At 40.0% G+C, this 13,040-nt stretch overlaps 1 protein-coding gene across 8 annotated transcripts in view; it reads right to left on the minus strand.

Moving 5' to 3' along the window:
* Window positions 1-13,040, minus strand: part of LOC126262309 (FK506-binding protein 5) — a 202,809-nt gene that overhangs the window by 58,201 nt on the left and 131,568 nt on the right. For all 8 annotated transcript variants that reach the window (XM_049958861.1, XM_049958854.1, XM_049958857.1 and 5 more), the window contains 2 exons: window positions 10,759-11,358; window positions 2,096-2,276 (listed from right to left, as the gene is read on the minus strand). In XM_049958861.1, coding sequence (XP_049814818.1) covers window positions 2,096-2,276; window positions 10,759-11,358 — 781 coding nt within the window. The remainder of the gene's footprint in view (window positions 1-2,095; window positions 2,277-10,758; window positions 11,359-13,040) is intronic.

A 13,040-nucleotide genomic window follows, 5' to 3' on the forward strand; every position in this document is an offset into this window, starting at 1 on the left:
CCTGATTTAATTTGACTACATTCCATTATCCTTGTCTTGCTTTCGTTGATGTTCATCTCATATCCACCTTTAAAGATACTGTCCATTCCATTCAGCTGCTCTTCCAGGTCCTTTACTGGCTCTGACAGAATTACATCATCATCAGCAAACCTAAAAGTTTTTTTTCTTCTCCATAGATTTTAATTCTTTCCTTTACTGATTGCTCAATATACAGACTGGATAACATCAAGGATAGGCTACAACCCTGTGTCTCACTCCCTTCTCAACTACTGCATCCCTTTCAAGTCCCTCATTCTTATACTTGCCATCTGGTTTCTGTACAAATTGTAAATAGCCTTTCGCTCCCTGTGTTTTACCCCTGTCACCTTTAGAATTTGAAAGAGAGTATTATGGTCAACATAGTCAAAAGCTTCCTCTAAGCCTATAATTGCTAGAAACGTAGGTTTACCTTTCCTTAATCTACCTTCTAAGAGAAGTCATAGGGTAAGTATTGCCTCATGTGTTTCTACATTTCTATGGAATCCGAACTAATCTTTTCCAAGGTCAGCTTCTACCAGTTTTTCTATTTGTCTGTAAGGAATTCATGTTAGTATTTTGCAACTGTTACTTATTAAGCTGATAGTTTGATCATTTTCACATCTGCTTTCTTTGGAATTGGAATTATTGTACTTGTCTTGAAGTATGAGGGTATTTCACCTGTCTCATACATCTTGCTCACCAGATGGCAAAGTTTTGTCATTGCTGGCTCTCCCAAGGCTATCAGTAGTTCTAATGGAATGTTGTCTACTCCCAAGGCCTTATTTCCACTTGGATCTTTCAGTGTTCTGTCAAATTCTTCACTCAGTGTCATATCTCCCATTTCATCTCCATCTACCTCCTCTTCCATTTCCAATATGTTGCCCTCAAGTAACTTGCACTTGTGTAGACCCTCTATATACTCCTTCCACCTTTCTATTTTTCCTTCTTTGCTTAAAACCGGTTTTCCATCTCAGCTCTAGATATTCATATGGTGGTTCTCTTTTCTCCAAAGGTCTCTTTAATTTGCCTGTAAGCAGTATCTATCTTACCCCTAGTGATATATGCCTCTACACCCTTGCATTTGTCTTCTAGCTATCCCTGCTTAGTCATTTTGCACTTCCTATCGATCTCATTTTTGAGACGTTTGTATTCCTTTTCACCTGCTTCATTACTGCATTTTTATGTTTTCTCCTTTCATCAATTAAATTCAATATCTCTTCTGTTACACAAGGATTTTTGCTAGCCCTCATCTTTTTGCCTACTTGATTCTCTGCTGCCTTCACTATTTCATCTCTCAAAGCTACCCAATTCTTCTTCTACTGTATTTTTCCCCTGTTCTTGTCAACTATTCCCTACAGTTCTCTCCGAAACTCTCTACAATATCTGGGTTGGCTGAAAATTATTGTCTATGTCAATTCAGTGCAGTCATTCCCAGATAAACGGATAGGAAAATGTTATGACTACAACTAAAGCAGTTTTGTACATACAGATGCAACAATGTTCTGAGAACACTCTGAATAACCACTATGGCATTTGGAGCTCTTGGGCTTCATTCAGCTTTGGATAAGCACTGCATGGACACTCTCCTTGATCAGCAGAGAGTCATTTGCACCCTCTGCTATTTCTTTTTCATATTCTACCTCTGCCTAAAACCTTCCTTCTTTCCCTTTTTGTGTCAAATGTCTTCTGATGCAGACTTTCATGCCCATTTTGCACCACAGTGAGAGAAACTCACAAATCAAGGTATCACTAAATATTAAGAAAAGGAACAACTCACTGGGTAGTAGAGGTACTGAGTAATTGACAGGTATGCAAACGAGACATAACTTTGCTTGCTATTTTTCGGATGAAATCTTCTTTTTCAAGCTAGAGGGCGCGTGCACACACACGCACGCACGCACGCTCGCTCGCTCACACACACACACACACACACACACACACACACACACACACACACCTGTACAGTTAAACTGGCTGAATACATACTATTTCCTTTGCATATGATTTGTTAGCATCCTGAAGATGATTTATTTCTTTTCTTAATATACAATTGAAAATTACTGTATCAAAAATTTACCTTCATTCCGTTGCACCACTACTTCCTCTACCCTGTCATCTTTCCCTTCTTCTGCCTCTGCCTCCTCTTCCTCCTCCTCTTCTTCTTCTTCTTCTTCTTCTTCTTCTTCCTCCTCTTCTTCTTCCTCTTCAGCTTCAATCACATTAACTCTTACTGCCCGAACAGTATCATCATTCTTTGGCTGCAAGGAAATGGAAAACAAAAGCATATAAGACCTCCTTATTTCTGTTTTGTTTAATATTAAACTGCACAACAATAAACACATGCAAATAACTGCTTCTATAGGGCATGTGGGTACTGTAATGGTTCAATCTGGGTGACTTCATTAGATAGATTAGATAAGTTGTAGGGTCAGTATTGCCTCGCGTGTTCCAACATTTCTACAGAATCCAAACTGATCTGTCCCGAGGTTGGCTTCTACCAGTTTTTCCATTTGTCTGTATGGAATTCGTGTCAGTATTTTGCAGCCATGACTTATTAAACTGATAGCTCGGTAATTTTCACACCTGCCAACACCTGCTTACCTTGGGATTGGAATTATTATATTCTTCTTCATGTCTGAGGGTATTTCGCATGACTCATACATCTTCCTCACCAGATGGCAGAGTTTTGTCATGGTTGACTCTCCAAGGCTATCAGTATTTCTAATGGAATGTTTCCTACTCCTGGGGCCTTGTTTTGACTCCGATGTTTCAGTGCTCTGCCAAATTCCTCACACAGTATCATATCTCCCATTTCATCTTCATCTACATCCTCTTCCATTTCCACGATATTACCCTCAAGTACATCACCCTTGTATAGACACTCTATATACTCCTTCCACATTTCCGTATTCCCTCCTTTGCTTAGAACTGGTTCTCTACATGAGCTCTTGATATTCATACATGTAGTTCTCTTTTCTCCAAAGGTCGTTTTAATTTTCCTGTAGGCTGTATCCCATAGTAATATATGCCTCTACATCTTTACATTTGTCCTCTAGCCAACCCTGCTTAGCCATGAATGAGGAATGAAAGAGGAAGCCGCTTGGTAGAATTTTGCACAGAGCATAACTTGATCATACCTAACACTTGGTTTAAGAATCATGAAAGAAGGTTGTATACGTGGAAGAGGCCTGGAGACCCTGGAAGATTTCAGATAGATTATATAACGGTTAGACAGAGATTTAGGAACCAGGTTTTAAATTGGAAGACATATCCAGGAACAGATGTGGACTCTGACCACAATTTATTGGTTATGAACTGTAGATTAAATCTGAAGAAACTGCAAAAAGGTGGTATTTTAAGGAGATGGGATGGGTTGTGAATTGTTCTTGGGTAGCTCAGGTGGTAAAGCACTTGCCCACGAAAGGTAAAGGTCCCGAGTTCGAGTCTTGGTCCAGCACACAGTTTTATCTGCCAGGAAGTTTCATATCAGAGCACTCTCCACTGCAGAGTGAAAATCTCATTCTGGTAACAAACTATATATGCAGTTTAATTAAGTGGAATGTTGGAATTCTTCTACTTAACTTCAAATCATGAAAGGCCAATTATCATTTTCATATGTATACTTAGTCTGTACATTGAGCAAGTTGTAAAGTAAATAAAGGCGAAATTTGGAAGGAGAATTAAAGTTTAGAGGGACACAAGGCTTAATGGAAATAGTTATGCAGACACGCAGGGCTGCATCAAACTATTTCTCCGCTGAAGGTTGCAACAACACATGCTGTTTGGCATTGCAGTTTCTCAAAAGGGCCAGTTCTGCCTTTTAGGGAATAGTGCATTTTAAAAATAGACCTGACTCTCCATTTTATAATGTTCAGGCTAGTTTTGTTTCTCCGTGGTAGAAATAGCTTAAGCAGTCACTGTATAAATGTGCAGAGTTACTGTGTAAGACAAATTCTGGCAATGGTTACTAGCTGAAATTGATAATTCCTGTAAGTCTTACAATAAATGCAAAAGAAATTGTAGGAAACAGAAACTCTAAAAAAAACCATCAGGGTAGTACAAGTAACTGAAAATGTGTTGAAAAAGATGAAAGAGCAAAGAAAATGGAAGAATGTTGAGAACAGAGGAGGAAAAATGATGAATGGGAAACTGTATAATGAATTATGAAGAGAAACAGAACATGCACTAGAAAAATGGATGAAAGGGAAATGCGAGAAGATAGTGGAAGAAGGAAAGTACGAAATTATGCTCACATTAGCTAGGGAGACTGTTTTTCAGACTATGAACAGAAAGATTTATATGCACCCTGAAAGTCTGGATGGGATAATAAGCAAAGAACCACAAGAGGCGTTAACGAGAAGGCGAGAATGTGTGTTGTATCTGTCTGAGATGGATCAAAGATCAACCAGTACAAAGGGTAAAGAAGAGACGAATGTTTCATATGATGAAAAAGAGTATAGTATTTTGAATGAAGAAGTGCAAAAAGCACCTAACAAGATAAAAAAACAAGGTATGTGGAATTGACGAATTGCTAGTAGAAGTGATTGAGAGCTGGATAGGCAAGTGAAGAAGCAATATAGTTCACCTTTGTAATGAGATATACAAAATGGGAAAATGACAACAGGACTCTGTAATGGTACCAACTGAGAAAAAGAAGAATACCATGAAGTGTGCAGAACACTGGACTGTTATGGAGCCAAAATATTATTAAGACTGCTGAACAAAAAGTTGTATGGAAAGCTAAATCGGCACACTGCAGAGTGACAGTATGGATTTAGAAATGATAAAGGAACAAGAGAGACAATTGGGCTACTGAGAAGTATAGGAGAGAGAGGTATATCAAGAGAGGTAATTTATACTATATTTTTAGATTTAGAAAACGCTTTTTACAGATAACAATAGATCATGTTTTTGAGTGTTTTGTAGAATAAAGGAGAAGCTATTAGTACAAAATTTATATTTATAACAAAAGATAAGAGTAAGTGTTGGGAATGAAATGTCTGAGGAAAGCATGATTGGAAGGAGAGTGAGACAAAACTGCTATTTTTGCTATTGTTCTTTAACATCTGAAGATCTTAACTTTGTGATCATGCCCTGAAGATCATGCAACATCAACCTGTCAGAATGTCACCCTATGCCACATGGCATCGTGGATGTGGTGTGTAGAGTCATGGGGTCACAACATCGCTCTCCCTCTCATTGTCAACTTGTCAGACCTTGGAGCCACTACTTCTCAGTCAAGTAGCTTCTGAGTTGGCATCAAAAGACTGTGTGCACCCTCTTTCCATTTCTCTCACCAAGCCAAAATCCCTGGCAGTACCATGCACTGAACCGGATTCTTCGCATGAGTCACTCTTGCTGACTGCTCAACTATATTGGTGGACTCTTTAACATCTATCTATAAGAAATTATTGAGAAATGCCTATACAATAATTTATTATGTCAGATCACCCAATTATTACAAGTATCCATATTACTGGTTTCAGAAAATTATTAGCATCTTTAGATGTGATAATTTATCCACAAACAGTATGCTAAATTACATGACACTGTTAAAACCATGCCTCACATGTCAATTGTTGACAAGGCTGGTGGTGTGTCCCTGCTGTGGCAGAATATGCTTGGAACATCAAAGCAGTTGAGCACAGCACCACCAGAAACGACAAGTGAGCAAACACGACAGTGTTACAATTCCTGTATTGGGCAGCAGACAGTTCAGAGCATGAAGCCAGTGCCTGGGAAGAGAATGGGCAGCTGCTGGCCGACAACACAAGGATAGCAGCGCTGAATGCTCTTGGGCCACACCAGCTGTTTCCGTTTTGGCTCTTGGGTGGACTGTTCTTGGATGCTTGCTGAGAGCAGTGAAATGTCTGGAGTTCGGAGCTAGGGTCATGGACAGCTGCTGGATGACAGCATACAGACAATGGTGCCGAGCACACAAGGATAAACTATTTGGAGTTGTTAGGTTCTGAGAAAACTGTTGGGAGCAGCAGCACAGCCTAGTCTGGAAGTTTACACTTGCTGGGCTGAGTGGCAGTGGTAGCCGTTAACACTGAAAGAGTGATTCCAAAACACATGAAGTGTGACCAAGATCATATATTTCTAGTTCCCAGGAAGACTGTGTCTGGATTGCATAGGTGTAACTGTGACTAGTGCTGTGTGCACTAAAATATGTCAATAACATCTGCATCATTCTATCACATTTATTGAATATTATACAATATTTTCGTGATGTTCAGTATGCATATAACTAGAATTTATACATAATGACAAAACTATTCATTGCTGAATATCACAATGATTTGCTGAAACCATAAATGTGAATATTTGTAGTAACAGGCAATCCCGACATAATAAATCATTAAATGAGCATTTATAAGTCACAAACTTCCATTTAACATTTAACAATATGGCAAAAGTGGAGTCTGTATTGGAGGAAACAGAATAACATAGGTACAATTTCCAGGTGATATGACATTACTAACTGGAAGTGAAAGTAACACAAACAAAGTGCTAAAAAATTTTAATGAGATGGTAAGAAAAGCAAAGTGCATGATGGTTGGCAAAGGTGGAAACTAGTTAATATAAAGATATGATAAACTGAAATTAATCAAGTGACAGCTTCCAACTATCTAAGAAGATTTAAAGTGCCACCAGGAGGTCAAAACCCTAGTTATGGTAGCTAAGGCAGTTTTCAATAGAAAGAGCAACTTATTATTTGGAAAGCTCAGGAAAAGACTAACTAAGAGCGTTGTCTGGAGAGTCGCTCTCTATGGACCTGCAACATGGACAATGAGGACAAAGGGCTGAAGGAGGATGGAATCATTTGAGAAGTGAGTGTGGAGGAGGATGGTAAGAATACACTATGTGATCAAAAGTATCTGGACACCTGGCTGAAAAGACACAAGTTTGTGGTGCACTCCATCGGTAATGCTGGAATTCAATATGGTGTTGGACCACCCTTAACCTTGATGACAGCTTCCACTCTCACAGGCATACATTCAATCAGGTGCTGGAAGGTTTCTTGGGGAATGGCAGCCCATTTTTCATGGAGTGCTCCAAGGAGGAGCGGTATTGATGTAGGTCAGTGAGGCCTGGCATGTAGTCAGCATTCCAAAATATCCCAAAGGTGTTCTACAGGATTCAGATCAGGACTCTGTGTAGGCCAGTCCATTACAGGCATATTATTGTCATTTAACCACTCCGCCACAGGCTGTGCATCATGAACAGGTGATCGATCGTGTTGAAAGATGCAATCGCCATTCATGAATTGCTCTTCAACAGTGGGAAGCAAGAAGGTGCTTAAAACTTAAAACATCAATGTAGGCCTGTGCTATGATAGTGCCATGGAAAACAACAAGGGATGCAAACCCCCTCCATGAAAAACACGACCACACCATAACATCATTGCGTCCGAATTTTACAGTTGGTACATCACACGCTGGCAGATGATGTTCACTAGGTATTTGCCATACCCACACCCTGCCATCGGATCGCCACATTGTATACCGTGATTCGTCACTCCACACAACATTTTCCCACAGTTCAATGGTCCAATGTTTATGCTCCTTACACCAAGTGAGGGGTTGTTTGGCATTTACTGGCATGATGTGACTTATTAGCAGCTGCTCGACCATGAAAGCCAAGTTTTCTCACCTCCCGCCTAACTGTCATAGTACTTGCAGTGGATCCTGATGCAGTTTGGAATCCCTGTGTGATGGTCTGGATAGATGTCTGCATATTACACATTACGAGCCTCTTCAACTGTCGCGAGCTCTGTCAGTCAACAGACGAGGTCCGCCTTTACGCTTTTGTGCTGTACGTATCCCTTCACGCTTCCACTTCACTATCACATCTGAAACAGTGGACCTAGGGATGTTTAGGAGTGTGGAAATCTCACGTACAGATGTGTGACACAAGTGACACCCAATCACCTGATCACATTCCAAGTCCATGAGTTCCATGGAGCACCCCATTCTGCTCTCTCACGATGTCTAATGACTACTGAGGTCGCTGATATGGATTACCTAGCAGTAGGTGGCAGCAAAATGCACCTAATATGAAAAATGTATGTTTCTGGGAGTGTTTGGATACTTTTGATCACATAGTGTATGTGGGTATGAAGAGTGACTGATGAAGAGGTGCAGGAATGAATAGGAGAGAAAAAGACTATTTGAAGTTATAAGAAAAAGAAAGAGGAATTGACTGGGTCACATGTTGCAATAGGACTAGTTTATCGTGAATGATTTGGAAGGATTAGTATGTAGGAGATGTGTGACAGGAAGGGGAAGACCCAAGATGAGTGACAGCAACGGAAATGGAAGCCATGTGGACATGAAGAGAGCATTAGAAGACAGGAGGACATGGAGAACAACTGTGAGAAGACAGCCTTTGGGCACACAGTAATAATAATAATAATAATAATAATAATAACAATAATAATAATAATGTACTAAGCTCCTTCAGAGAAAAAAAGGAAAATAAGAAGTGAATAAGATGATGTTGCATTAATTGTTACAATTTGGGATTGGCATGCTATTCATAAAACTGCTAAGAATCCTATAATAAATGTAGCCTTCTTATAGTATATCTTTTCTGAAGTAAGATGCCCTTCACGAACATTATAGCTTTTGTAGGTCCAGTTGTAACATGGGAAAATAATAATGCATTTCGAGCCCACAAAGATTCAATAGTCCTGAATTCAAAAGTGCAAGTGTAAGTGGATGTGTAACCTAACATTGCACTCTCCTTTAGAAACATTACTACCATAGCTTAGAATTATGTATGAATTTTCTATGTAGTTCTGCAGCTTTCATTTTCATTTTGTTATTTACTATCATAATTGCTGTCACTTGTAAGTATTTCATCTTAATCTTGAGCCTTGGTCTGGCATTTAATTAACTAAAACTAGTAAGAAGAGCTTGGTTAACATGGAATTTCTTTTTCCTACACGTGACGACAAAGGATGACTACTCTCTACGGAGTGGCATTTCTGTATAATACCTTAATTACATTACATGCGACTAAATAAAAATTTGGCTGTTCAGAATTTATGGCTCATATTTCTGCAATAAATCAAACATTTCCTCAGTCTTCTTTTTATTGCTTTACTTTTCTTTCATTTTGAATGATTGTTTGTCACATGTGTTGCATGAATCCTAGTTTTCTAGCATTTGTAAAATTAGAGAAAACTTTTGACTAGGTTGACTGTAATACTCTCTTTCAAATTCTGAAGGTGACAGGGGTCAAATACAGGGAGCGAAAGGCTATTTACAATTTGTACAGAAACCAGATGGCAGTTATAAGAATCGAGGGGCTTGAAAGGGAAGCAGTGGTTGAGAAGGGAGTGAGACACAGGGTTGTAACCTATCCTCGATGTTATTCAATCTGTATACTGACCAAGCAGTGAAGGAAACAAAATAAGAAATTCAGAGTAGGGACATTGTAATTCTGTCAGAGACAGCAAATGACCTGGAAGAGCAACTGAATGGAATGCACAGTGTCTTGAAAGGAGGATATAAGATGAACATCAACAAAAACAAAATTAGGATAATGGACTGTAGTTGCATTAAATCAGGTGATTCTGAGGGAAATAGATTAGGAAATGAGACACTTAAAGCAGTAGATGAGTTTTGCTATTTGAGGAGCAAATTAACTGATGATGTTCGAAGTAGAGAGGATATAAAATGTAGACTGGAATAGCAAGGAAAGAGTTTCTGAAGAAGAGAAATTTGTTAACATCACGTATCGATTTAAGTGTCAGGAAGCCCTTTCTGAAAGTATTTGTATGGAGTGTAGCCATGTATTGAAGTGAAATATGGGCGATAAATTGTTTAGAAGCTTTCGAAATGTGGTGCTACAGAAGAATGCTGAAGATTAAATGGGTAGATAGCGTAACTAATGAGGTGGTACCGAATAGAATTGTGGAGAAGAGGAACTTGTGGCACAACTTGACTCGAAGAAGGGATCATTTGGTAGGACACATTCTGAGGCATCAACGGATCACCAATTTAATATCGTACAGAAGCGTGGAGGGTAAAAATTATAGCGGGAGACCAAGGGATGAATACACTAACGGATTCAGAAGGATGTAGGTTGCAGTAGTTACTCAGAGATGAAGAAGCTTGCAGCAGATAGGATAGCATGGAGAGCTGCATCAAACCAGTCTCTAGACTGAAGACCCTAACAACAACAACAACATAGTTTGTTCCGTTAAATTAAGATTGAATATTTGAGCTTGAGTAACACTTCATTCCATTTAGTGATGTTAGCCAAACAGCAATGCCCAACTCTAACTATGAAACAAAAGTTTTCAATATTATCAATTCTATTCACACCAACTGGAAAAAATGAGAGGGGGGGGATAATAGTAATAATTAATTTATGCAAAAAATATCATGATAAAGTGAGTAAGTTCCAATTATTCACATGTTAATAACAAATAGATGCTGTTATTTCCTTAGTTACTGATTAGGCATATTTCATAAACTGAAAAATGAGCCAATGGCAATAAGCAGTTGCAGGTGTTTCCATGAGATAGCTCAAGATGCTTTTAGTACAATGACAAAGAAATACTTGTCATATGTAGTATCTTTACTAGCCTGTTGAAATAACCAGTTCTTTCAGCACAGGTTTTGATGAAAAAGTGGTTAGTTTTAACACATCAAACTGCCAGAAAAAGTTCACACTTGTTAGTTTTTGCCATAGCAGCAGTCAGTAAAACAGTCATTTTATTCCTACTTGTTGTTGTTGTTGTTGTTGCTGCTGCTGCTGCTGCTGCTGCTGCTGCTCCTCCTCCTCCTCCTCCTCCTCCTGCTCAGATTGCTTCTGCTGCTCAGATTGCTTCTGCTGTTCCTGTTCCTCCTCAGCAGCAAGTGCTTCTTGAAGGCTGATTAGTGAAAGTGTCACTTTTCCACTTAGAACAACAGGAGGATCAGCATCTGCACTACCTGGGGCACCAGTTGGTTCAGCATGTGTCTCAGAATCTGACACAAGTAACTGTGAGTGAGACGGTAAATGTCCTTCCAACATAATGGATCGTGTTTCAGTTTCTACAGGTGCTGGAGTAGCACTCCGACTCCGTGACACTGAGCCAGGAAGTACTCCAAAATCTGGTGGTGGCACCGGTGTTCCAGGCCTGGACCAACGACCTCCACCTTCACAACTTGCTGTCACATCCATTCCTACAACAACAACCTGACCCTGCTGCTGTAACGGTTGTGACTGGCTCTCAATATCTGCTGAAAATTCTACCTTCTGCTTTGGCTTTGTCCCTGCTGGCTCCTCCTCAGTTTCATAACTGCTTGGTTCCACAGCTGGAGTGGACTGGTGAGTGTCAACCTGAAAATCATACGCAAAGAACACTAAGAACTCTTGCAAAAGACTTAAGAAAATGAAGCCTGTTCAAAGACTTCCAGAAGATACGTAATTTTGCTTGGATGGTATGATGGAGCGAAATGTGGAGTAACTGCCACAAGTTTCACTGCTGTATATCTATTAGTTATTGTTCAGTGCTGTATTAAGTAGAACATTGTATCACACAGTTTGCAAATTTTGAGATAGCAGAGTTAGAGGAGCAACACATCTGCATTAGATTTTGCTTTAAAACCAAGAAAACCTTTAGTGAGACACACCAAATGATGCAGGAAGCCTGCAGTGATGAGTCTTTAAATCATACTCAGTGTTACAAATGGTTCACATGGTTTAAAAATGGCCAGACAGAAGTTAAAGATGACCCTCATTCAGGACAGCCTGCTACATCTACCAACGACACTCACGTCAGGAATGTCAAGGAAATTGTGCATGCCAACTCAGGACTAACCATCTGAAAGACTGCAGAAGAATGTAACATTTCAGTTGGATCATGTCATGAAATCTTGACACAGCATCTTAGCATGCATCATGTTGCCACCAAGCTCATTCCACAGCTCATGAGTCAAGAGCTTTGCCTCACAATTTGTGAAGAGCCTTTGGATCATGCAAATGAGAACCTGGCCTCTTTGGACTTTTTTTATTTCCAAAGTTGAAAACCCCATTGTAAGGATGAAGATTTGCAACAATACACAATACAAAAAAAAATTGCAGATGGCGCTTTGCACAGTCCAGAAAGAGGTGTACCAAGACTGCTTCCAGAAGCAGAAACAATATTGGGAGTGCTGTATCAATTGTGGAGGAGAGTATTTCGAAGGAGGCCATGCACAATAAGTAAAAAGTAAGCATAGAAAAATTTTGTGGCCAAAGTTCCGAAATTTTTTGAACAGACCTAGTACATCTTTGGTTTTGTGTCTTCCTTGTCATCTAGGTGTCTACAGTCTACACCCCCTCTCCTCTTCTGTCCAAGCTCAACCCCCCTTCCTCCGCCCCCCCCCCTTCTCTCTCGATCTATCTCTCTCTCTCTCTCTCTCTCTCTCTCTCTCTCTCAGCATAGAGCAAAGTACTAATTACAGGATGCCCCCCCCCACACACACACACACTAGGACTGGTGAATGTTCTCAATTACAATCCATCAATATTTTGAGAGAATACAGGGGGGGGGGGGGGGGGAGGAGAGATGAGCAGTCACAACTACATATCATTAGTTCATGATGTGACTTACCGAACGAAAGTGCTGGCAGGTCGATAGACACACAAACAAACACAAACATACACACAAAATTCAGGCTTTCGCAACAAACGATTGCTTCATCAGGAAAGAGGGAAGGAGAGGGAAAGACGAAAGGATGTGGGTTTTAAGGGAGAGGGTAAGGAGTCATTCCAATCCCGGGAGCGGAAAGACTTACCTTAGGGGGAAAAAAGGACAGGTATACACTCGCACACACGCATCCATCCGCACCTACACAGGCACAAGCAGACATTTGTAAAGGCAAAGAGTTTGGACAGAGATGTCAGTCGAGGTGGAAGTACAGAGGAAAAGATGTTGTTGAAAGACAGGTGAGGTATGAGCAACAGCAAATTGAAATTAGCGGAGATTGAGGCTTGAGGATAACGAGAAGAGAGGATATACTGAAGGGCAAGTTCCCATC

The sequence above is a fragment of the Schistocerca nitens genome, chromosome 6, assembly GCF_023898315.1.
Source record: "Schistocerca nitens isolate TAMUIC-IGC-003100 chromosome 6, iqSchNite1.1, whole genome shotgun sequence".
In the NCBI taxonomy this organism is placed as follows: domain Eukaryota; kingdom Metazoa; phylum Arthropoda; class Insecta; order Orthoptera; family Acrididae; genus Schistocerca; species Schistocerca nitens.